The sequence below is a fragment of the Daphnia pulicaria genome, chromosome 6 (assembly GCF_021234035.1).
Source record: "Daphnia pulicaria isolate SC F1-1A chromosome 6, SC_F0-13Bv2, whole genome shotgun sequence".
In the NCBI taxonomy this organism is placed as follows: domain Eukaryota; kingdom Metazoa; phylum Arthropoda; class Branchiopoda; order Diplostraca; family Daphniidae; genus Daphnia; species Daphnia pulicaria.
Window position 1 is genome coordinate 16,708,411 of NC_060918.1, and position 24,438 is coordinate 16,732,848.

At 42.5% G+C, this 24,438-nt stretch overlaps 3 protein-coding genes across 4 annotated transcripts; 2 read left to right on the forward strand and 1 right to left on the reverse strand.

Moving 5' to 3' along the window:
• Positions 1–7,052: 7,052 nt before the first annotated feature.
• On the reverse strand, positions 7,053–18,555 carry LOC124343959. Of its 2 annotated transcripts, none has more exons than XM_046797346.1 (22): positions 18,447–18,555; positions 18,177–18,328; positions 17,969–18,070; positions 17,580–17,732; positions 17,238–17,474; positions 16,640–17,077; positions 16,477–16,562; positions 15,401–15,569; positions 14,950–15,258; positions 13,647–13,772; positions 13,496–13,555; positions 13,233–13,348; positions 12,674–13,137; positions 12,305–12,503; positions 11,876–12,125; positions 11,549–11,747; positions 11,213–11,290; positions 10,549–10,787; positions 9,666–9,858; positions 9,211–9,368; positions 8,442–8,738; positions 7,053–7,528 (listed from the first exon to the last, which is right to left on the reverse strand). In XM_046797346.1, exons 1-22 carry the CDS (start codon positions 18,490–18,492, stop codon positions 7,148–7,150), a joined length of 4,452 nt encoding a protein of 1,483 aa, XP_046653302.1. In that variant the 5' UTR covers positions 18,493–18,555; the 3' UTR covers positions 7,053–7,147. The 2 variants fall into 2 exon arrangements, with proteins under 2 accessions (XP_046653302.1, XP_046653301.1); XM_046797345.1 differs by having other exon boundaries at positions 11,549–11,750.
• Positions 18,556–20,270: 1,715 nt separating this feature from the next.
• Positions 20,271–21,471, forward strand: LOC124341788 (myosin regulatory light chain sqh). The gene is made up of 3 exons (XM_046794730.1): positions 20,271–20,429; positions 20,654–20,846; positions 20,909–21,471. Exons 2-3 carry the CDS (start codon positions 20,657–20,659, stop codon positions 21,238–21,240), a joined length of 522 nt encoding a protein of 173 aa, XP_046650686.1. The 5' UTR covers positions 20,271–20,429; positions 20,654–20,656; the 3' UTR covers positions 21,241–21,471.
• Positions 21,472–23,341: 1,870 nt separating this feature from the next.
• LOC124341789 (tyrosyl-DNA phosphodiesterase 2-like) lies at positions 23,342–24,175 on the forward strand. Its single transcript, XM_046794732.1, has 4 exons — positions 23,342–23,558; positions 23,636–23,712; positions 23,786–23,891; positions 23,952–24,175. The coding sequence occupies exons 1-4, from the start codon at positions 23,451–23,453 to the stop codon at positions 24,135–24,137; spliced, it is 477 nt and encodes a 158-aa protein (XP_046650688.1). The 5' UTR covers positions 23,342–23,450; the 3' UTR covers positions 24,138–24,175.
• Positions 24,176–24,438: the final 263 nt, after the last annotated feature.

Below are 24,438 nucleotides of genomic sequence, written 5' to 3' on the forward strand. Positions count from 1 at the left end.
AAATATCCCTGTGGCTTTAACAGCAGCAGCAGCCGGATGAGGCGCTTGCGCACTCCGCACAGCACATCTATCTAACCCTCCTTTTCTCGCTCTACAGCTCTTGCTCTTATATAATACTGTCTATCTTTCTTCTCTCTCTAGCTCTCTCCAGCTCTCTAGCTCTGTGTCCTTGGTATATAGGCTATATACTGTATAAGTCGATACAGCGCGTCAATAGTAGAACCCAGCAGAAGAACGAGACTAGAATCCCTCAGCGTCGACAGCACAACTCATCTACCAACGCAGATTCCACCAGCACCGCACCGCTGCCGCGCCGAACGCACATTGCGTTCCATATCCCCAATGTCTTTCGGGCATCTTTTCTCCATCTATAAGCAAATGTCGTTCAATTCCGCCAGTGTATTCCAGACTTGGATTGCCCCTCCGACTTGAGCGTGAATGAGCAGACACTGCAGACACACTAAGCACAAACAGTAGCACATCTATCATCTAGAATTGATTTGGCAAATCGCAACTATGGCGACGGTGGTAAAGGATAGAGAGAAAACTAAGAAAGGCGCTCTCGTGATTGGACGGTGGTGTATACATGTCTTCCTCCAGCGTGATGGATTATGTATTGTATTCTCGGAGCTGCACGGAATATATTTTTTCCACCATGGCACTTGGCTGTGTATTATAGATATGTACCTGCATTTCGCCGTATATAGAGGATTCCATTCTCTTTTGTTAATTCAAATCTCTTGTATCGAGAAAAATGGTCGTGTCTTGTCCATATCTTTTGTTGTATATAGCTGTAACGTATTTTTTTTTCTCGTATAGATCAAGTAGGAACTTGCACATTTTTCTTAAAATAAGTCTATAGCGGCATTCCGGCCGGATGGAATATAGTATATAGTGCGACGTTGCGACGCTTATAAACAATTGGATAAACATTCTGCATGTACTACAAATATCAAAATGTATAACCTATGGAAATATACTACGTAGCTTTTTTTACATATACGGCGCAAGTTATTTCAACAGTCGATTTGCCAGCCGTTTCTATAAAGCGAATAATATCAAGGCTGGTATATATATATACTTGTACATTTTGCATATTGTTCCCCTTTTTTCTTTTCTTTTATAGAAATTCCCGAGCGGGACTCTTTCTCTCTCTCTGGCAGGCAAATACGGTTTCTTTCGTGTGCACTCCGTTTTATTCTTCTTCTATCTTTTTTTTGTGCATATAATTAGCAGCAGACTTTCGAGCACAACACAGAAAAAAATTGGGGGAAAAGATGTGCGCATATCAGCTCGGAGGCTTCATATATCGATTTTGGTTTTAAATAATTGGCTGCTGGTATCTAGTATATAGCTGCTGCTGCTGCTGTTGCTGTGGCTTCCGACAAATTTTTTTAAGGGCTCAAACCGACGCCGTTCTTTGTCTACTTTGACTTCTAAATGATTCCAATAACTCCCCCAACCCCCCTACCATTGCCAATTACATTTGCTTTGGCGGGTTCAAGAGAGAGAGAGAGAGTAGAAGAAAGTGAAATTGAATGCGCAAGGATTATTTATAAATACACTGGCAAAAGAGGATGAATTCTGATGATTTCTTTTGCCATTTGAGATGCCGACGGGAGACGATCTGGCGCATTCGGAATGAATTCTTTTTTCCTTGTATTTATACATATACAAAGTAGTAATGGATTAGTCCCGTCGGTAAAGAGCCAGAACTGGGCTGTAAAGTCAATTACATATAATACGCCCAGCATTTATATATCTAGAAGATCGATCTCTGAATCTGTGAGACATGTATATTTTCTAGGGCCAAAAAGTCGTCGGGGAGGGACGACAACTTTCTTTTTTTTTTCTTTTTTTTTATGATAGGAGAAAGGGAAATCACGTATCCCGTCATCATCACGATGACGGGATGACGGATGACCATTACGCAGAGAATCATCTCATATATTATAGGCAGGCCCGGCCCATCATAACTTCATAAGTTACATACACTCCCCCCCAATTTCCGTTTCCTTGAGCTTCCGTTTCAGCGTGTCATCCTCGTTTGTCGTAACGGCAATCATCCACACACAAAATAAAATAGAAAAAAGAAAGAAATTTATTTAATGTCTCTCAAACATTTTATGTGTTTTATCACAATTTATATTTAGTGTTCATACTTCACCCAATAAATGTTGGCCGTCGCTGGAAACGGGATACAATATCCAGTGCTGTATGTAACGTTCATCAGTCAAAAGAATAAGGATATGGATATATTACTGGCGTCATTTGCATAGATCTAAATAATTCGTGCAGTGTACTATTATCACGGGTTATAAGTGATACGAACCAAAAAAGGCAATTCCAGTCTTTTTCTATTGCCGTTTTTTGCCGTCCGGCAAATATTTAGACTGTTTTATTTTAATGTTTTTGAATTTTTTGAACTTTTCTATACACAAGCACTTATTTTCGTTTCTGCGTTATTCCCTAGGAAAATTGAGGGTCATATACCCTCCAGGCCGGCCTACTCTATTTTGTTGTTGTTTTCTCTCCATCTGTTTGTGTCACGCAAACAAAAAGACGCTATAGTATTAAATACGTATGTGTATTGTATTGTAGATATATACATATAAATATAGCGCATATTATATATAGACGCTGCTGCATATATACAGTTCATAAACCACAATGAAATGTGTGCGCTGTATTCATTTTTCTTTTCTTATTTTCTTTTCCCCCCTACGCTAAAATGTTCGTTGTGTGTCGACCAGTTTTTCAACCGCACACAGCAGCACCAGCACATGCTATACGATGATACGCAGGCTTACTTAAATCATCTACTTAAGAAATACAGTACAAATAAATTGGAGCTTGTCTGGTCGAAATGATGGCGCACAATAAATAGGCTCTAGATTCATCTAAATAAGAGTCTAGATGCTGGTAGATATGCTTAAAAGGAAGCGCCGTTTTCTATTAGTCCATCGGACTAATGAAATGAAAGGAACAGGTTTGCGCCAGAGAGAGAGAGAGAGAGAGCGGCCCCATCCGATTCAGCTGTTCGTATCAAATAAATAAAAGGCAAAAAAAAGAAAAATAGAAAAAATAACGCCAGAAAAATAAAAATAGAGGAGATAGTCTTTTGGCTTTCCGGAGGAAATGAGAATTGCAGCCATCATGCTGTGCCGGGCGGCGAGACGACGACGCGGTAATATGAGAACAGGCCAAGTGGAAGCCCAGCGGGGGGGTTAGAGCGGCATCAATAGCCCGGCCGGCCTAGCAAAAACACCGCACAACCAGACCAGCATATAGAGAGAGAGCTCGAGCAAAATATAATATAAAAGACTTGCTGGCTCTATAGTATATAGTAGACGGACAGTATCAAAACACACTATAGATGGATAGCGAAAACAGGATAGCTCTTGCCGGACTGTATATATATCTATACATGGCCGGCAGCAGCAGCAGCCCAGCAAAGCGAATCCGACTTGAGCCAGGGAAACTATGTTGTGTATAGAAGCCCAGCGCGAGAGATGATGGGCGAAAAAAGGAGGAAAGAAAGACTGCTGGACAAGAGAGAAGAAGAAGAAGAAGAAGAAGAAAAATCAGTCGAGCGAATGAGAGCGCTTGGTGGCACTCTGCTGGGTCTTGTTTGCTGTACATATAGAGAGACTAGAGAGAGAGAGAGATATACAGTCCCGACCGACTGGCCGCCCGTCGCTGCCCGCGCTATTCTTTTCTCTTTCTCCTACTGCGCTTGACGGGCAAATGGCCGGCCCTATTTTTTTTTTCTTTTTATTTTGGGGGGAAACGATGACAGAGCGACGACCGTATCCCGGACTGGGAGAGAGAGGCGCTCGATGAGGGATCGTTTGCAATCCATCAGCTGTGTGAGCGCCTGACTGGATGCCGACCCGATATTTTATAAACGGCGGAATCAGCGTGAGCGGGCCCCGCTCGCTCTCAGACTCGGCCAACGGGCAAGAAGTAAAAGAAGAAGAAGAAAAAAGAAAAAAAGAAACAGCACAAGGCCATCCTGTATGCGCCTGGCGTCAAAGCTAAAAAGGCCTCATAAAGAAAGCTGCAGCTCCTATATAGGAGCAGCAGCACACAACTTTTTGGAATATAAGGCCGGTGGACGCCAGCCGACTATCTTTTTCTTTTTTTATTTTTTGCGAGCACGTCTAGCAGTAATACGCCATAGAGAATGATTAGGATGTGAACGGCGTCTATAGCCTAGCTCCTGGGCCAATATCATATAGATATATACTTTGTAGGCTAGAGACGGGCCGAGGCCCCAGCACAACCGTGCACCAATAAATATTACAATTTACAGCGTCCATACCGGCACCTAGATATAGACGCAGTTATATCTACAGCGATCTATTTATCTTTGGCCATATCATATATTCTGAACGCTCATTGATAGATACTACACACAGTTAAACGCAGTATACGTAGCCACTAGTTGTGCTGGAGATCTCTAATCAAATGAGAGTTGGAAATCTTGTAAGGGGAGTCCCGATGCAAGTTTGGGGCGACGTTATTATTCACGCTACTTCATCTTAACTGGGTTATAAGCAGAGAAGAGCCACAGTGGAACGCGATTAAACCCTGCGAGCATCAAGATCTGTGACCCAAGTCTAAGCAAGTGAACCTGGGGCCTTTACAACAGATGTTTCCCCGGGATCCATCCAAGGCATTCAAGGGGGGGGAGAGAGCCGGGGCCGCCTATATTATACACTATGGAACTTGTGTGAGGCTGGGCAGTCCGGCAGGCAGTCAGGCACTCATCTATTGTGTTGCGCCATAAACTGTTATCAGGCTCAACATTATACATACAGCAGTCTAGTATCTCTCTCAGCGGGGAGAGAGGCGAAGCTGTCGACTCGAGACATATTAGACGGAACTTTTGGAATTTCAGCATCCAGCTTGAACATTTCGGGAAAAGGAAGGATCTCTAGTCGTCTAGAGGAAATGTTGTTTGCGCCGACAGCATATAGCAGCAGCAGCACCTCAATTTGCACAAGAGCCCCCCCTCTCCAGAAAGAAGCCGCTGTTGAATAATAATATATAAAGGCTGGCTGGCCTGGCCTGGCTGGCTGCTGTTGGCCGGTCTCTCTTGCTACTGCACTCGACGATTCCATCGATCCAACACGTCGATGTATCTCTATACACACACAAAGTAAATAAGGCACATAGGGGATTTTTCCAAGGATTTTTCTTCTCCGTCAGTTTCACACAATATCTTGAAAGAAAAAAAAGAGAATGTCCATCTTGCCGGGGGTTTTTTTTTTGGCCAGTGAATATTTCATCGGCTCTTATTTCGCTTGTCCAATCGGCAACCGGGACGGGAAAAACAGAGACACCATATCCATGTATGCATGCTGCGTGTGTGTGTATTCACGACAAAAAAGATGGCCATAACTGTATTCAGTGAACACACAAACGGACCCTATATACGCCTATATAGATAGAAATAAATAAATCTAAATGTATAGGCTGTATAGTGTAGTATAGCAGGAACAGGAGCAGGAGCAGCAGGAGCAGTAGGTCTATTCAGCAGGAGCAGTATAAGGCTATGGAGCATCATTTCCACTCGGCCGAGCGTAACTCTCTTCCATGGATTTATCACGCGGCATGCTGTGTGGCTTTAGCCGCGTTCCCAAACAGTTTCTCTCTTTTTCTTTTCTTTTTCTTTTCTTTTTTTCTTTTCATGTCTGCCCGCGTCTTATAGTCTCTCAGATCCTAACCCTTACACACACTTTCTCTCTATTCTTTTTTTCTTCTTTTTTCTAAGCTAGAGAGCTGAGAAAAATATATTTTTTCATTCTTTTTATTTTGTCATTCTCTCGTCCGTCCCTTTTGTGAGAATGGTGACAGCCAAACGGCATATCTACTTTGATACAAACCAACAACTTTAGCGTCGCAGACTCTGCTCTCTGCTGTATACTTCGCACGAAAGTGTGCTGCTGTTGGCCGGCTGCTGCTGTTGCTGGCCCGAGCTTCTTGATGATGGATGCCTCTTCTGCTTTTTTTTATTCTTGCGCTTCTGCTGCTACTGCTGCTGCTGCTGCTGTTGGTGATGAGGATAAGATTCAATTGAAACTTAATTGGAACGGGGTCGACCAGTCAATGAACGGCCACCCACTGCTGCGAGGAGTAAGTATATATATACACACTGTGTGTGTGTGTGTGTTAAGAGTTTTTCGGACTTATTTAATGACTTAGTGTGTTGGCTATATACAGCGCCGGGCGCCACTCCGGAATTAGATGTACAGCACAGTCTGGTGTACAGCATATTATATAGCCGCGTATAGCGTATACGGATACAAAGTTAAGGGGTCGTAAAGTGTAGCATCTAAACAAGTCTTGCTGGACGTAGACTCTTTATCCATCTCAAAACATTATACAGAGCTAGTATTATTCGGCTGGTGTGTAGAATCCTATGTAACCTAACCATTCTTAATTAAAGGGGGGAAAAAAAGTTTGAGATAACAAACGGCGTGCATTTTTATGTAAGGTAGTATTGCTGTGCTGCGCGCACTGCTGCGATTTGTACGTCTCGCAACACTTTACTGCTCCTTCCGGAAATCAAATATTCAACGGTGTGTGGGCGGAATTTGATTTTCAATGGAAGAAGAGGAGAGCTCGAGACTCGTCTCTAGTGGCCATCCAGAAATAACACCTGGAATTTTATTATTATTTTCTTGTTTTTTGTGTCATTTGAATTATTTAAGGGTCGCGCCCACTCATTCAATTTCACGCCTGGGTGGCGCGAGCTCTTAGACTTCAAAGGGATCAAATGAGCTATGCCATCAGGTAGACTATAATCTGACAGGTAGCAGAGTGCGTCATCTCAAATTTCCAAAAACCGGAAGCGGCCGAAATGACATTAATATCCGACTTAGTACAGTTATTTCTAAATAATAATAAATTTCTTGAAAGTAAAAAAAAATGATTTTGATCGCTTTAATCCTAATATCAGGAATTGAATAAAAACTACAAGGAAAGTCACTCTCCAGGATCTATCGAATAATATTTTCAAACCCCGTTGAATGAATTAAATCGAATTCAGGACCATAATAAGGCAGTATATTTCATCGGCGTCATAGATTTTGATGTTGCGAGAAAGGAATATTATATATATATAAATTTGTATTATTAGCTACAAGTCATCGTTTGGGTGCTGACCAGTGGCGCTGATGGGCATTTGGATGACAGTCGGCGATCCTTCCTGTCTGGGACAGTTATTCAAATTGTCATCTGGAAGTCGGCCGGCATGTCTAGATGACGACGACGCCAACGACGACTCCATTTTATTCTGTTGAATGCCCCCGCTGCTGCTGCTGCCGCTGCTGCTGCCGTCGTGGGAGATGCTGGGATGAAACCTTATTGAGCAGTGCGGGCGGTCGGAAGTTTGGTATTGAGCGGTCATAAGGCTGCCCGATGAAAGAACGCAGCGACGGGGCCCGCGGAATTCGAATAAGCGCTCGCCATTCATATCGCCACAGAGTCCTTGCAATTGGCCGCCCAAACTTTCTCGGCCCTTTTGCCAATGTACCAAACAATTTAATGAGTTAGACAGCAGCATCAGTGCAGCCATACATATATTTTGCTGCTGGCCTTTTGTCCGGCAGTATATAGCATCACTGAGCCCAGCTATAGTTTTACTATTGTCATTCTCTCTCTCTCATATAAACTGGGCCTCCGCGCGCTAATCATATCAAAATATTCTCGACTGAGAATATATGATGAATGACAAATACAAATCCATCCCCAAAGTGACTTTCATACTATGATGTGCGTAGTTTATATATAAATATAGGGCAATGGCGTCTTATATCTTGCGGTAGCAGCCGCCGCTTCGATCCTATTTCTATTCCTTCTTCTATATCTCGCGGCGTCTCAGATCTATACTATATAGGTTAGACGTTTGATAGTGTGTGTAACTGTGTACGGAGTATTATATGGCTGAACTGCGTTCGGGGAACAGCATTGACACAGTTGGACGTCGTCTAAATGTACATCGACCGAGCGAGCGACCGACCCCCCGCTACCGCTTTTTCGTTTAACTGCCCTGTCTTGTAATATGTTTTGTGCTGTACTGCTGTGTGTGTGCCAAATCGGTTTGCTTGTTCATGTTTCGTCTAGAGCCGTTTCTCCCGTTTCTGGGTTAAACGGGTTATCTGAACGGATGTTCTCGGCTATATGGGATGGCATCGTTTTTCCTTATTAGACACAAAATGTAAACGGTTATGGCCTTATGGGCTACTTTCTCGTTGAGATGGACGAATTTTGTGCCAATTTAGTTGAAAGCCACTACGAGGCCATGTTTTGTCTTGAGTGGAATACTAATAATACAGTGTGTCACGGGGATGGCCGATGGCGATATAACCATCAAAGTTCTTTTTGGCTGGTCTTATAATTGATGGAAATGGATAGATGAATTGCGTACGTACTTTGATAATGATTTCATCTGCGGAATGGATGTCCAACAAGAGTCCATTGAGGGGCAGTTCGAGTTGGAGTGTGTCCTCTCTCTTGTTGTGTCCGTCTCCCACGAATCGGGCGTACAGCAAGTCGCCGTGACACGAACTCAGCGTGAAACCGCCGGGGCTGGGGTTGCGTGATCGGCTGTTGTTGGCTGCTGATGCAGAGGGTTTCTGCGCCAGAGGAATTGGCACTCGGTTGACGATTAATGTTTTGTTGGCCAAGTCGATTTCGATGGCGTCGTCAGACACCATCAGTCGGAGGACCTGTTGATTAAAAATCTATCGTATTAATACACTAATAAATTACTTGACAGAAACTTAACAGAAACACCAGACCATTTTAAAAGAAAAGACGATTATTAAATTCTTGTGATTATAAATGAGATTGAGATTAATTTATGGCGGGTACACATGAAATAGTGTCACTTATACTGAAAATTTAAAAAAAAAACTATTTTAATATTCATGTACGAATTAAATCTGAATTATTTGAGATGAATTACGAGAGTTAATTCAGTTTGATCTGTTGGGTGTTTTAACTGCTGTTTGACGTACGTACTGTATAATGCTGGTGCTCAAAAGACTTGATGAAGAGCGACCTTTTACCATAATCACTACTCACTTGACATTTCCAAAAATGAAAAGACCAAATGACTTTTGTTACTTTTCTTAAATAAATCCCGTTAAATCACGTTGAAGTGACGGGGGAATAAGCAATCAGTTGATATAGTCCTACCTGATTTTTGGCGTTAGATCCGCGATCGAGGAGGATCACGGCTTTGTCGTCGGGACCTGTGGCGGCCACGGCCATGTATTGGCACCCGTCAACGAAACGAGGCTCGTAAACGACGCCGTCGAACGTGGTTATCTCGGCCGCGCCAATCCGGCACTCGCCTAAAATGAAAATCACAGCGTCAGGAGTTGAGCATCGACACCAGCACACCGCTACTATCATTCGACATATCAGACATAGTGTGCATGCAATATCGCCAGGAAATGTGCGTTCGGGGTATCCGTGAACAAAAAAAGACAAAATAGACAATTGAAACGGCGAATTGAAATGTGACAGCTGCTGTTCAATCTCCCTTGGAAACCCAAACCCAAAAAGTGATGTGTTTTATTAAATTTTTCTTCCTTTTTTTTGTTATGTTGAAGGGGGCTTGTTATTGACATTGTGATTTAAATCTCTACCCGTGTAGCGTGTGCGAAGGGCTTCCATGGGGAAATCGCGGGCGCCCGTGCTGTAAATGTCATCGCCCCATTGCCATTTCCATCGCACGGCCAGGTGATCGCCTTTCCCGCTGCGCTGTTTGTTTGGCTCCCGAATTTCCGGCGGTTGCTCCTGCTCCTGCCCACTGGCAACGTTGAATAAAAGACGTCCTATCTTTTCTCCGTAAAATATAAAAAAATAAGCAAACAAGGAATATAAAAAAAAGGTGGAAATGAATCCGCCGAAAAACAAAAGAAACAAAAGACAAAAAAGAGAATAGGACGTACAACGGTCCATGTATATCTCTGCAGACGAGATAGAGAAACTCTACGGATAAAACGGCCTATCTATTATTCAAAAGCATCGGTCGGTTGATTTCCGAGATGGCAAGCGAGGCTTTTGCGCGCTTTCGGAATATGAGAGCGGCAGAGAAGGGCGCTCAGCTGACACACGAGCATGTTAATGCATAAAACGTGAAAAGTGGCTGGCGAAAAAAAAATAAGACAAAAAGGAATAAGAAGGAGGACCCCCAGCACACATGCACAGAGAAAAAGGGTTGGCTGCGTGTGAGAGAGAGAGAAGAGTAAGAGCCTGGGAAGAAGAAGGAGAGAGAAGGAGAGACAACTGGTAGACAAGCGAAACGAAGATCAATATTTTGTCGGGAGTCGAGCGGGAGAGAGAGAAGAATCTCCACCAACGCCAGGCAGGCAGCAGCGTGGTCGGGCGGCGAGAAAAGATAAAAATAAAACGAGAGAGGAGAGACCGGTCGTTTGGCTTGGACACAGCAGCAACAGCAACAACAGGAGAAGGGGAATGAAAATTGATAGATTGTGTGTGGAGAGTTCAAAGTTGTGTGTACAGTACTTGCTTGGATAATTCCGGCCAGACTGAGGAGCGTTGCTGAGAAGCAGGAGGAGGAGCAGCTGCACTCCAAGCAATCGGCTTGGCTCCTCGTCGTCCCTCGGCTGGTATTTCGATGACAATGAAATCGACTGGATCGCTGCTGCTCCTGCTGCTGCTGAGGCTTGTCGATTTCTCAGTTGTCACTCGTCGTGGATCCTGGCCGTCCGTCGCTGATCCCCTCGCTCCTTGACTTTCACCTCCTGCCAAAGAGATGAGCGACTCCGTTTCAACAACAACAACAACACGCAACAACACACATCTACAGTTTCCGACCTCCCCCCCCCCCCCCCACTCGGCGTATTATAAGTAGGACTATGTGTGCGGTGGTGAGAGCACTAAACAAGACAGACTCTTCCCCTCTATTCAAACCGCACATATTCCAGAACAATATAAGCTCCGACATTACCATAAATCTGTCTGAAAACGTAGAAACTTCTTTTTTCTTTTTCCTAACTTTATAACCCAGCAGCTGGTTGGTTACCAATTGAGCATTAGAGACGGAATAAAGAACGTCACATCAATGCCAAACAGAAAGATGAAAAATTGAGAAATTGCTGAGGAAAAGTCTAAAACAAAAAAAGGGGCGGGGGGGATAAAAATTCGATGCATTTTGATATTGACGTACCGACGAGAGTTGGCGCTGCTGGGAGCAAATCGCTAGTCCCGGATTTCATAATCCACTCCATCGGTTTTCCGGCCTTATCTTCACGGCAATGCAAAAGGGCGAAAATATAAAAAAAGGAAAAAGAAAAGAAAAAAGAAAGAAAAAGAAAATGCGATTAGCCCCACTATATGTGGAGTGTGCTGCGGAGAAGACGCGAAGATGACGAGAGATCCAGCGGAGCGTAAAGAAAGTATGAAGGACGTGAAGTGAAGTATATGGCGAGGGATATGTACTACGTCGACTATATACGACTAGAACTTTCTTATAGTAAGTCTATATTCTCCTGCTATATTATACCCAGTTGGACGGAAAATTGGAAAACGCTCGGGTGGATTGACTTGCGCCACGAGAACTGTTGCCAACCGATCGCCATATTTTCATTTGGCAGCCAAGAGAAACTGACGGCCGACAAGAGCTTCTCCCAGTCCGGATGACCGCCGCCACCACCAACGCCCACGTCGCCGCCCAGCAGATTCTTCCACTCGAACATCTCGACCTGCTGATAGGCAAACATCCGTTAGACTTCCGTCGTCCACACTACTTACACGGACCGCAACAACCGGTCCAGCTGTCTGGCACTTTTTTGCTGGCCGGCTGATAGACAGGTCCAACCCAATAACTCACCTGAAATGATCCAGACTCGGTGCAGACGCCTAGACAATGACTTTTGTGGAGTAATATAAATTCTTGGGTTTCATTGGAGCTCTCGGCGGACCATTTGACATCGATCCGCTGGACGGGCAGCTCCGTCAATTGGGCCTTGAGGCGGCCGGGCAGCGAGGCCAACAGAAGAATGTTGGAGCTCGACGCGACGCCACCGACGCCGCCGCTACTTGGCTGGATTGCCATAGACGAATCGATTTCAAGCGCCAACCTTTTCCATCCACACACACAAATACAAATAAAAACAAACGAAAAAAAGCCAATCAATAACAATGTTCTCCGCCCGAGGGCTTCAACTCATTCAGGATCTAACCGGAATTGAATTTCCATCCGCACGCCGCACACATGCAGGCAGCACGCGATATATTGAAATACATTTCCCCCACTCACGTTGGATTCAGGTGACTGTCGACAATCATCGGCCTGCGGCTGTACTGGAGTGTTCCGTTGAGACTGGCAGCGATCTGACCTTTGACCTGGATCTCGGCGACGAGGCCCATGGAATTAGCCCACCGGATCTCGACGTTGACAAGTGGCAGGAGCCGGAGCCACTCGACATTCCAGCTCGACGCCGACGACTCCAGATAGCCTATTAGAGACACATACAAGCGTCATGTGTTAGACGCGCATCTCGTATTTATGTTGACGTTTGAGGACCAGTGGGTGGGGTGGCTATAATCATTTGTTAAATAATCGAATGCGGAATACATTCAAACAGGGGGGGAAAGAAGATGAGAAAGTGGATGGGAGATATAAGACCTCGGATGCTTTTAGCGGCGCCATCGAATGACCAAAACTTTTCAATGGATTCCATCAAAGTCCAATGGAGGAAACCTTCGCCCAGATCGCCCGAAGGGTAGCTGACGTTGAGCCGGTGGAGGAGAGCGTCGATCGAGTCCGGCGTCGTACGGCGTGCTGGCTGGCCACCGCTGCTGCTGCACTCGCCGCCGTCGTCGTGCTGGGCGAGGACGTGGGCGAGTATTGATTCCATGTGATGACCGTGGATCTCGAATTCCAGAAAATCAAAGTCAATGGCGCCCAAGTTGAAGTTGAGTCGACCGTAGATCTCCTTGGGGAAGATGGAGGCCTTGTTAGCGAACGTTTCCAGGCGGAGGTAGCTGGCCAACAGGCGGCGCCTCTTCTCGTACGACCAGATGTAATTAGCCGAGCGCCCCCGGGTCACTGGCTTTGTCAACCTGAGCACCTGCTTGGCCCTCAGTGATCTATATGCAAATATAGAGATAACCGCGTCACAGAGTCAACAAGAAGCTTCGATATTTACAATCGAAACATTTTGGGTTATTTTGGTTATTTTTACAATTTCTGCAGGAATCGCGACGGAGTGCGCAGCGAGGCCAACGTGTCGAATGTGGTGAAGACGAAAGAAGCGACGTGACTTTGTCTCGGTTCGAACCAAGTTCTCGCCGCCACGGCCTATTTAAAATAATAAAAAAAGAATTTTTAGAAGTTCAAAGGCCTCTGCCGCACAACTTGCGAAATTATCCGAGTCAACAGTCGATTTCAACTCGAGTCAAAGGCTCTTTTTAACTTTGAAATGGATTACATGTGCCTATTATTTACCTGCCAGACGTGAATGGGCGGACTGCTGAGCATCAGCAGAGTGAAGGCCGCCAATCGAACCTATAGGAGCGGGTGGAATAAAACGAATTCATCAACGGCGATGAAACGATTCCATTGCGGGTGTAAAATAAATGACGAGGGCTCATCTTACTTGGTAATTCTCTGATGGGTTGGCGTAGACGGTATGCAAAATCTTGATGGCCACAACGTCCCCGTGATGAGCAAGTTTGTGAAGCGCCAAAACAGCTTTCGTCCGGATGGCTGGATTGGCATCAACCTTCCGTTTTTTGGGGGGTTAGATGGTGTTGACTTATTTTATTTTCTTACGTAAAAAAAAAAATTGAAAAAAGAAAAAAAAAGACACACACACACAGACACATTCGATATCAAATCAGGAGAGCGAACATACAAGTCCCTGATGTCGACACTTGTGTGACGATCTGGCACCTATATATGTACGTATAGAGAAGAAAAATCCATTCGGCGTTCTCATTTCGTTTTTCGCGCGCTTCATTGCCTTGTTATATCGCCGACGTGAAGCGAAATATGGCGCCGTCTTTGACACTTGACAGCCATGAAAATGTTCCCCACCATTTTCGTAATCGAACCTAGTTCGCCCCGCCCGAGCTGCCAACTCCTTTGAAGGGGGAAAAAAGGAAATCAATGGAATAAGGTATGTCGCTTGATTTTCATAGCTTCTCCGTATCGATCGAATGATTCCAGAAAGAGACGGAAAATCAAACAAACTATACATACATATACGCCATCAGAGCAGCACCGACAATTTCTGGGGAAAAAAGTCAAATTAAATTTTTTTTTTTCCCGGCTGAAGTTGAAGACGAATTGATTGTTCATTTCGGGATGACACGGTTTGATTCGATGGCGCGGAAGAATGGGAAGATGAGAGACCAAAAAGGCGGGGGGATCTATTCCATCACACGGATTGCGGAGTAGTATATCTGGAGCTTTTGGAGAGCCTGTCGACTGCGTCAGACTCGTCGATGCAACGCCTCTATATAGTATATAGTTCTATATACCTTTATAACTTCCGCCAAAGTCGCTAAGGGGGGCGAAGGAAGAAGAAGAAGACTTTCTTTTCAAACTTTTGTGTTGGACTATACACTAGAGCTCGAACGATTCGTCACACAAAAGGCAGAAAATATTAATAGGCCAAATATTGCGATGGAAGTGTTCAATACTACACACAAGTGTCGTCTGCCTTCCCGCGAACTTTTCTAACTTTGATGTTAACCAAATTACTTTATAGATATACTACCAAGTAACCGGAGGGGGGACGCAAACTGGGAAAAAGGAAATCAAATCAAATTCTGTTGTAATTATTTTGAAAAAAAGAATAACCAATCGATACGGGAGAAAATCTCCCAAATGCGCATGTTCTTTTGTGTGTGTGTGTGTGTGTGTTGGTTTTTTTCTTTTTTTTCGTATGTTCTTACCTTTCCCTCGATCAGGGGAATTACAACGGGTATGAGCGATGGATGGCCGAGAATGTTTAGGGCCGACAGAGCGGCGCTCCGATCGCCGGCCTCGCCCCGACTGATCTCCACGGCGATTCTTTTCACAAAGCGTCGCGGCCAAGTGTCTCTCCGCCCCGCGTCCCACGTCCTGTTCAAATACTGCGACGGGAACCGGGTCTCGGCTGATAATCGATCGGTGCAAGCCACACGGAAAAAAGATGCCAGAGAAACCATGGCCGTCTGGCGAAGGTCCGGCTCTCGTCGCACCACCTTCGAGTCCAGCAACGACTTGGCGAGGTGAAATATCGGGGAAAAGAACGAAAAATAAAATGAGATTTATCGAAGCTTGTAACTCATTGATGAAGCCGCTTGACAAATTTTCATTTTTATTTGGTTTACGGTGAAGTAATCATAGGTGATTTGTAGTTACCAAGAGCTGGCCAAGGACGTGGTCGGATGGATCGCGTAGAAACATGCTGAAACCCGAGATGAGACTCATGACATCTTCATTGGTGATCTGTTCCGCTTCCATCAGCTGGACGGCGATATCTAAGGTCACGGCCGAACCCACCATGGCCATTTGTTGGAAATAAAACGACCTGTATCCGCCCCACCCAAAAACAAAATGACATAATCAACTTTTTATTGCGACTATTGATATTGGGTGACCCATTCAGATCGACGTAACAGAATTGCATCATCGCAATGACTACGAGACCACCACAAATTGCTCCTGCGCCCTGAGGTTTGGTCACGTCTTCCTACTTGCTTAAAGCGAGCTAAAAAAAATTCTAGTTTATTGATCGGATTCATCGAATGTACTGGATAGACCCAATTGAATAAATGACTTGAAATATATACATAAAAGTTTGTATCCATTTATAATTTACAAAAACAAGTTTCTGATTTTTCGGTCTGTTTCTTGCGTTAGAATTTTCTATTTCTGTCATTCCCAGACCGAAAAGAATTTAGCGAAAACTGGAAATGGGAAGATGTCTTAGAATTTTGTGAATGTCTCTCTCGACTCTCGAGTGAAGGGAAGGAAAATTATGTCGAGGAAATCGTAGTGTATAGGACGTACTAATTGCATAAGGTGCCAGATGCAGAGAGCCTTGGCGTGTCATCACGCGCTGCCTTCAGATAATAACGCGGCCCAAATTGCAAATGAAAAGGATGACGACGGGCAAACACGAAAACCAGAGACAGATTTCTTTGTAATTATCTTGGCTAATAAAGTCGCTTCTCGGAAAGAAAGTTTTGATCTTCCCCCACTGAGATGAGGCACAAATATTCGGGGTTTTCTATCAAGTTGCATATCTCTTATTATATACAACTCGACTGCAGGCTAGACTTTGCAGTCTAAATGATAGAAAACTAATGGTTTCTATTTATGTTAAAATATGCGCATATTTGCTTTGAACTTTAAGTAATCTTTTGCTGGCTCTCAGTAAGTTAAACTGTTAACATAATAATAAGGAAAGACTTGATTATATAGCCCTACCGTACCATTGCTGAGGTGTAAGCTGACGTCGAGCTTCTTTTGTGAGCGATTCCAACTGGAGCCGACTCAAGGATCGAAAGCGATTGAACAGCTAAAGGACAATAGAAATCGACCATTATTTTAACAGCGTACAAAAGTTTAAGCTATCTAGTATATAGATTTAGGCACCCGTATCCTCAAATTCGATCCTTTGCGCTTGACCAACTCCATTGGTCGGAAGGTGATGGAGCGTAACTCCTTGATATCTTCGAGAAAATCGCTTATCACTTTGCCGTCGTCCAGCAACGCCAAATCCGATTCAGGCTCACGAAAAACGTAAGCCAGCGATTGTTGTTCATACCGGGTCCCGTCAGCAGCAGCACCTTCTCGCCGATGCAACAGTTCGACAGCAGCAGCGGCCGGCCCTTCTTCGCCCGGCCTGGCTTTATTTTCCTCCTTTGCGGTCAGTGTCACCCGTTGTGTGATGCTCATTCTTCCGGACGCGGATGGGCCATGTTTGGCGCCCCAAGGCTGCCCAATCCAATCTTCTCTCACTTCCACATTCAAAATGTCCAGCTTCCTCTTCGTCAAGTCTCCGCAGAGCTTAACCCTTTCAACTAACGATCGCTAGACAGTATAAAGAATAAAGAAAAGTAAAGTCTTTTTTAAAATAAAACGAATTTTTCGAAAAAACAAAAATAAAAGGAAAATCAATAACGCGTCCTATGATGAATATATGATACATGAGGATGATATGCTCTTATATTGTCGACGGACGTCTTCTTACTGATTGGGCGTTTTCGCAGATGGCCGTTCCGGGTCGACATCTCCATCCAGCTGGAGACAAGATATTGTACATGGACAACTGCGTACAGTTATCGAAATCTCTCGTCTTGTACAGCTGATATCTGCTGCTGGATGTCGGATGACAGAGATATTTGTCAGCGGGTTTGGTTCCCGCTTTACCATCGTCCTCCAGTGCATACCACTCGTAAACGTTGGCACATCGGCCAGTCACCTCTTCCTAGAATCAAAGTCACAAGGGAAAACATTCGAAAGCTTTGATTCACGGTTCTATATACTGTATACATATATATTGATTTAATGGTCGCAACATTATGTAGCGTACTTCCATGGAACTGTAGGTTTTGCTGCTGGTGAGGCGGCCGTCTTTCGGTTCCGGCTCCGGATATCTCAAGCTGAAAATACTGGCCATTCCCTTGTGGACACCGACCGCCCAGTGGCTGACATTTGAACGCACAGGATAACCCAACGATTGCACCTAATTATAAGCCAATATATGGCAAGACGATGTAATGAATTCGAAATGACTAGCATTCCAATCATGTTGAAATGAAAATGACCAGCCAGTCACAGAGGAAACTATACGACGTCAAAGCTGCGTCATCCAAAGCCAATATAAGCTGTAGTACATTTGTTTTTTATTACTACATACTTTATATAAGTTTTATTATTTATTACATACGTTATATAAGATCTATTGGTCTCTCTACTCACGGTATTATTTTGCAAAACGACTTGGAATTCCGTCTCCAGGTGGCGTAAAGTCGTTCCCGACCATTCTTCGTTTTCTGATGTAGTCAAGTTTGAATCATTTAACTATAAATAAAAGGGATCATAGTGAGTGATTTGCCAACTGCTTAACATGTTAGTCTATTTGATGGTAAAAAAATAGAAAGTTTTCCTGTATTTCTATCAAACGTACTTTAAAGATCAGCAGTTCAGTGTTGATTACGCGAACGCTCAGTTGACTTTTCATTCGCAGGGTGCTTACAGTCGGTGATCCGATGGCTATACTGGCTGAATAGTCGTACAGGTAAACGTGATTTGGATCCCAACAGCCACATCGTGCTACATCTTTATTTTTTTTACAACAGCAAAGAAACAAACCGATCAATCAAACCGTTCACACAAATTGCAGACACAGTAAACCAAAGAGCTTAACAAAACGAAATGAATTCTGCTGTGTTATTACAGGAGATAATGACGAAGACAGAGACGACTAAGCCGGTCCTATTCATCACTGACAGTTCGAGATCAACTGGTGCGTTTATCGTTCAGTTGGGTGCCTTGAAGACTAGGCCATTGAACTACTTGGATGTTTTTTTTTTTTTATCGCCACGCTGATTTTGCTGATTTTGGGCTGATGATTGAAGTAACTTATAGTCTGTACCACTTTACGACTTGGCTTTGCTAACGTATCATATGATTATTATGCCCTAGTCAGCTGCACGGCGAAAGATTGAACGGGGTCACATTTCAGCATTTCGTGGCGTCAAGTCCAAATTTCAATGGGAAAAAGAAAAGAAGAAGAAGAAAAAAAGAAATCAATAAAGGAATGCCGTGTCTGTTTCTCCGAGCTGCTGTCGAGTAATAAATATGTTGAACGTCATTTGACGAACCCACGAAACATCCGGTACGAAACGATGTGCCAACATTTTTAATATCGAGACAACGAGATTAAATACAAAAATGACACCTTAGTATTTCAGACCCCATATAGGAACTCATTTCATTTTACATATGTGTGCTTTTATTTCAGAGCTATGACTGAAATGAAATCAATCACAAGCTGAGAAAGACCTTGATGTTTTGAAGCGCAAGACAGGATGGGGATATATTATGTGATTGTTAAACATAATGTTATTTGCGGATAATTCAAAACACAGTTCGTGTTATGACTGGTTGGTGTTGTAATTTATTTCGTGAATCAGTAATTGCTGTCACAGGTTTAAATTTTCAATTCAAGGCTTTCAGTAGAGAAATGTTGCTTATCTGCGGTATTTCCAATTTAAGGTTTTTAGTAGAGAATAAATGTAATGCTGTGCTCATGTGTACGCGGTGAAAGTTTTAGTTGTAAATATATCTGCTGGAAAATTGGAAGAAGGTTGTTCATCATCTCATACACTGTCGGGTTGGAAGGAATTTATAGTTACACGTGCGTCGTGCGGGTTATTTATTGACATTATATAACTGAAAATTTTCAATGTTGATTGAAGTGATTTAATAATTCAAGGAAAAAGTGATGCAGTTCAGAACGAAAGCGCTCGTATAGTTTAGACTCCGAATGAAATTCAATTCCCGATAAAAATAAGAGTAATTAATAAATAATATTACACTCTTATTTATCTAAAATAGTAGTTTTATGTTGTCGCGTGACACTAAAAAGCGTATATTTTACGACACTTATTACAAGCAATGGATTCAAAAAAATAATAAAGATTCCACATATAGAGAAACTGGGCGGGACTGGTGACTCTGAATGTGCTTGGCGTTAAGTTGTTAATAATCAACTGCTGTAAGCCGTAAGCGCATGTAGTTCAATCTTTGTTAGTTTATTTGTTGGTTAGCGAACTGCTTATAGACCGTCAGACGCCGTTAGAATAGAGATAAAGGCAGTTCACCTATTTTGGCAACGAGTTTCTTGATCAGATGCATAGTTGTTTGCAGTATTATGCTCATACCCTTGTTTATCCACGTTATACCCACAAAAGTTGTTTTACAAAATTTCAATGGTGTTTTTTAAAGGTCAACCAAATATCGCGGCGATGACGTAAAATTGACGTCACTTGCTCAAAGTTGAAATGTAATAGAGAAAAGAGACTTTATTGATAAAAAATGGATACTTTATTTTAAAAAAGTTGAAAAAACAGTAACAGGATGCAGTAGCTGTCTGCACAAGGTGTTTGATTATACGATAAAGGAGTGACATCTCGATTTCTCGGAAACTAATTCTCGTGTTTTCAAAATCCGCTCCCGATTACGAAATCTGTAGACGCCAACACTAGGTGGCGTACGTGTTGGTATGGGACCCCCTAGCGGAGGCGAAATCAGTTTGGATTCTGAGTCTTCAGCTGACGTTGAGAAATTTCACTCTGGGAGTGCCCACTGATCTGTCACAAACAGATTTTGCTCGTATTGATACTTCATTCGTTTGTTGTGTTTAAATCCGCCAAAGGTAATAACTGCAATGTCTACTAACGTTGTATTGACTAATACTGAATTATGTTTAGATTTTCTATCGTTAAATGTATAAGTTTCAATAGATTTAGTAGTGTGTTTTGACCTAGATGTAGAATGTACAAATTTGTGACCAAATATGGTAATGGTTGGAAAACTTTCTTTCACCTGACGTCGTTTTCCCATATGCAACAATTTCATCTTTGATTTGTGTTTTTACAGAAAATGTCGTCACGTAAGACAGCTGGACGTCGTGGAACTACTAAGAAGCGTGCTCAGCGAGCAACTTCAAATGTTTTTGCTATGTTTGATCAAGCCCAAATTCAAGAATTTAAGGAGGCGTTCAACATGATTGATCAAAACCGTGATGGATTTGTGGATAAGGAAGATCTTCATGATATGCTAGCATCTCTTGGTAATTTACAAGAGGGATCATTATAATTTCATTCCTCTATTGATTTGTTTCTATGAATCTAGGTAAAAACCCAACTGATGAATACTTGGAAGCCATGATGAACGAAGCACCCGGTCCTATCAACTTCACCATGTTTTTAACTTTGTTTGGAGAGAAGCTTCAAGGTACTGATCCAGAGGAAGTAATAAAGAATGCATTTGGTTGTTTTGATGAAGAAAACACTGGCTTCCTCAATGAAGAGAGGCTACGAGAACTGCTGACCACTATGGGTGACCGCTTCACTGATGAAGATGTGGATGAAATGTATAGGGAAGCTCCTATTAAGAAGAGCATGTTTGACTACTTGGAGTTTACTCGCATTTTGAAGCATGGAGCCATCGATAAAGATGATTAAGATGTTGCAAACACCCGCATATGAAATCATTTTCTGCTTGTGTATCATTCCATACACAGATGCCTTCCATATTCTTAATTCTTATAATAAAGCCTCTTTTAAACAAATTGTCTCCCCCCCATCGCATATTCTTACTAATGAAGGGGTGTCGCCTCTCTTTTTCTTTCACCACTGATGTAACTACAGTGTAAGGGTTGATGGCTAATAAAATAAACCTATTCACCAACTACAGCGATCGGCTACACAAATTAGTTTTTAGAATAGTCATATGATGCCATGGGTGAACACATTTTTAATAAACTCTTAGTAATCGATGCATTGATATCAGTCTGGTTTTTCTACTGTGCTCGAACGCCCGCCCCATTCAAAACAAATAAACTAGAAATGATGAAGGGACTGTCTGGGGACTGTTGAGTAATCGATATTGGGGTTATGGGATCGATTCAATATTCCTTCGGTGAAGGAATTGTTGTAGTAGAAAACGGATAAATCTGATTCGCCAAGTATCTTTATTTGCGCTTTTCATTAGATAGCTTGTTGATTGAATTACACAGTGGAGTTCCGTCATGTTGCGTGGGTGTTTAGAGAGAATTCAAGAAGCACCACATTTCTCTTTGGTGGAATCATGCAAACGTATTAAGTGGTATTAAGCGTTGCGGCTGAAGCAATATCAAGAATCAATTCATGCGAAGGACATTCCCTGTCCGTTGCGTGTTGCATGTTACACCAGGGGTACGTCCAAAGTTCAAAAAAGTTAGCTGGGCTCTCCACCGATCCACCGGATCCTCGACAAAAAGTTTTTCCCCCCCCCACAATATTATTTGCTGAAATACCTGGGTCACATGTATCACACGAGGTAGCTTTGAATTTCCGATTGGGTTTTGGTATTTCAAGAGCAATCAAGTTGTTTCCAAATCTCTGCTTTCTTCTTGTAAACAATCTTTTTCAAGTGGGCAGCTTTATAAACATCACAAGAAACTAACAGGCAGCAGGTGCTCCCAAATATGAAGTGACGAAAAAAAAAGATTTATTTAAAAAAAAAATACCATTCAATCGCAGAATGGACGAGAGATGTGTCTGGTTTTCTTCTATTTCGAGGGACGTCACTCTTTTTTCGTATTTAAAAAAATTGCACTTAACGTCTACTAAAAAATAGCATTTTTGGCATTTCACTTTCCTCCATCTAATGTTCTTAATCTCTATAATAACACACCAAACTGTTGTGACTTACTTTTGGATTCTCCCTTGTCTGTGTCCTAGTCGCTTCTGGATTGCAAAAAAAAAAAGATTCATTTATTAAAGCAACAAAAAAAAAGGTATTTTACTCTCTACCGAAACCCAAACACTTTTTTTAAATACATGTAATCGACTTCAGCAGTTATCTCTATTCATTTCTTATCATATCATAGATAAGTGTTAGACATATTTGAATTTTGATCACTGAGATTGAATTGGGAGGGGGGGGGGGGTATTTCCAACTGTTTATCAATTGTGGCTTTTTGACATCAACAATATGGAAATTTACATAAAAAAGATAAGATTTCTTGGCATGAAATCTTGGCATCTATCTCGGCATGACGGCATCTATTTTTAATAAAAGTCTTATCAAGACAGTTACCACCATTAAAAATATTTATTTTCTCATAACATAGATCAACAATCAATTCCCAGTGACTAGTAACCATTAAGATAAAACCGCTCCTCTTAAACATAATTAAATAAAATAGAAATTTCAGCTCTAATAATAAGTCCTTGTAGTGAGTTGGGGAATGCCTTAATAATGTAGTGACTCGGGGCATAGTAGACGTAGTTCTTCAGAGCCCCGGTGTAGTAGGCTTGGTAGTAGGTCGGACAAGCGTATGTAGTGATAAGGTGGAAGCCTCAGTCTAGTAGCTGGGGGCAGCGCGGGGCAGCGTAAGTTGTAGTGTAAAACTCCAGGGCATGGGTGGTGCAGTAAACAGCAGGAGCATCTTAGTAGTTTGCAGCAGAGTAATACATAGATTCCGCGGTGTAGTAGACTGGGGCGGCAAACGTGGTTGTGTGATATAGGTGTGTGATTGTGATGTGTGATATAAAAAAAATTTAAGAAATAATTAACCTCCCCTTTTCATCGTGGATACAGTAAAGATGTTGCTAGTCAATTAGCTAAATCTGAAGACGTCGCAAAATTGCCCGATACAGCCACAACAAAGCCACCTTCCGAATTCCGTATGATTTCATGGAACATCGACGGGCTTGATGACCGTAATTTGAAAATGAGAACAAAGTCTGTGGTAAAGATTATACAGACTCACAACCCTGACGTTGTGTTTCTTCAGGTGAATAGTCGTACTTGTTAAGCTTAAACGTTTTAAGCAAATAATTAACGGACGACGGATTTCAAATTAAATTATAGGAAGTTATACCGAAAACATTGGATTATTTGGAAAATAATCTTCCACAGTTCAAATTTTTTCCAGGGAATGTAGATGGGTAACTATCTAGCAGCCTATAATGCACACTTAAAAAAAAGGGGCTTTCTGTAATTTTTTTGTTATAGGCCTAGATACTTCACTGTTACGATGTTGAATATGTTCACGATCAACTATGATTCCCACGAAATCATTGATTTCCTTGCAACGACCATGGGTCGTAATCTTCTTAAAGTGGAGGTGAGTTTGAATTAATGCACAATTAAAAGAAAAATTACTTATGTCCTTTATCGTTTAAAGGCGCATATGGGCCCCCTGAAGCTAAAACTTCTTAATACTCACATGGGGAGTACAGGGGAGCACGCTGATGAGCGAATGAATCAACTGGACATCAGTTTTCACGAACTGAGTAGAACCGACAAGACGTCTTTGAACGTAATCATGGGAGGCGATTTGTATGGCACGTTTTTTATGGCACGTTTTTAGTTCCATATGTAGCACCTCAACTCAGCACCTCAACCATGGTGTATTAGTATGGTGGGGGAACTTATGGTTGGAATCGGCTATCTCGAATGAAGCCAGTTCCCGGACAAGAGGCGGAGCTTAGTGCAAAAGTCGAAATTCTTAACAGCCAATTGCAGGGCTGGTCGCACTTCTTTGGTGCCCTCTATGAACCAAGATACTAATTTCTTTTGTAAATTCGTCTGAAAAATAGTATATATTTTTATATATTAATATATATATATATATATATATAAAATATATAATATATATATTTAAAAAAAAT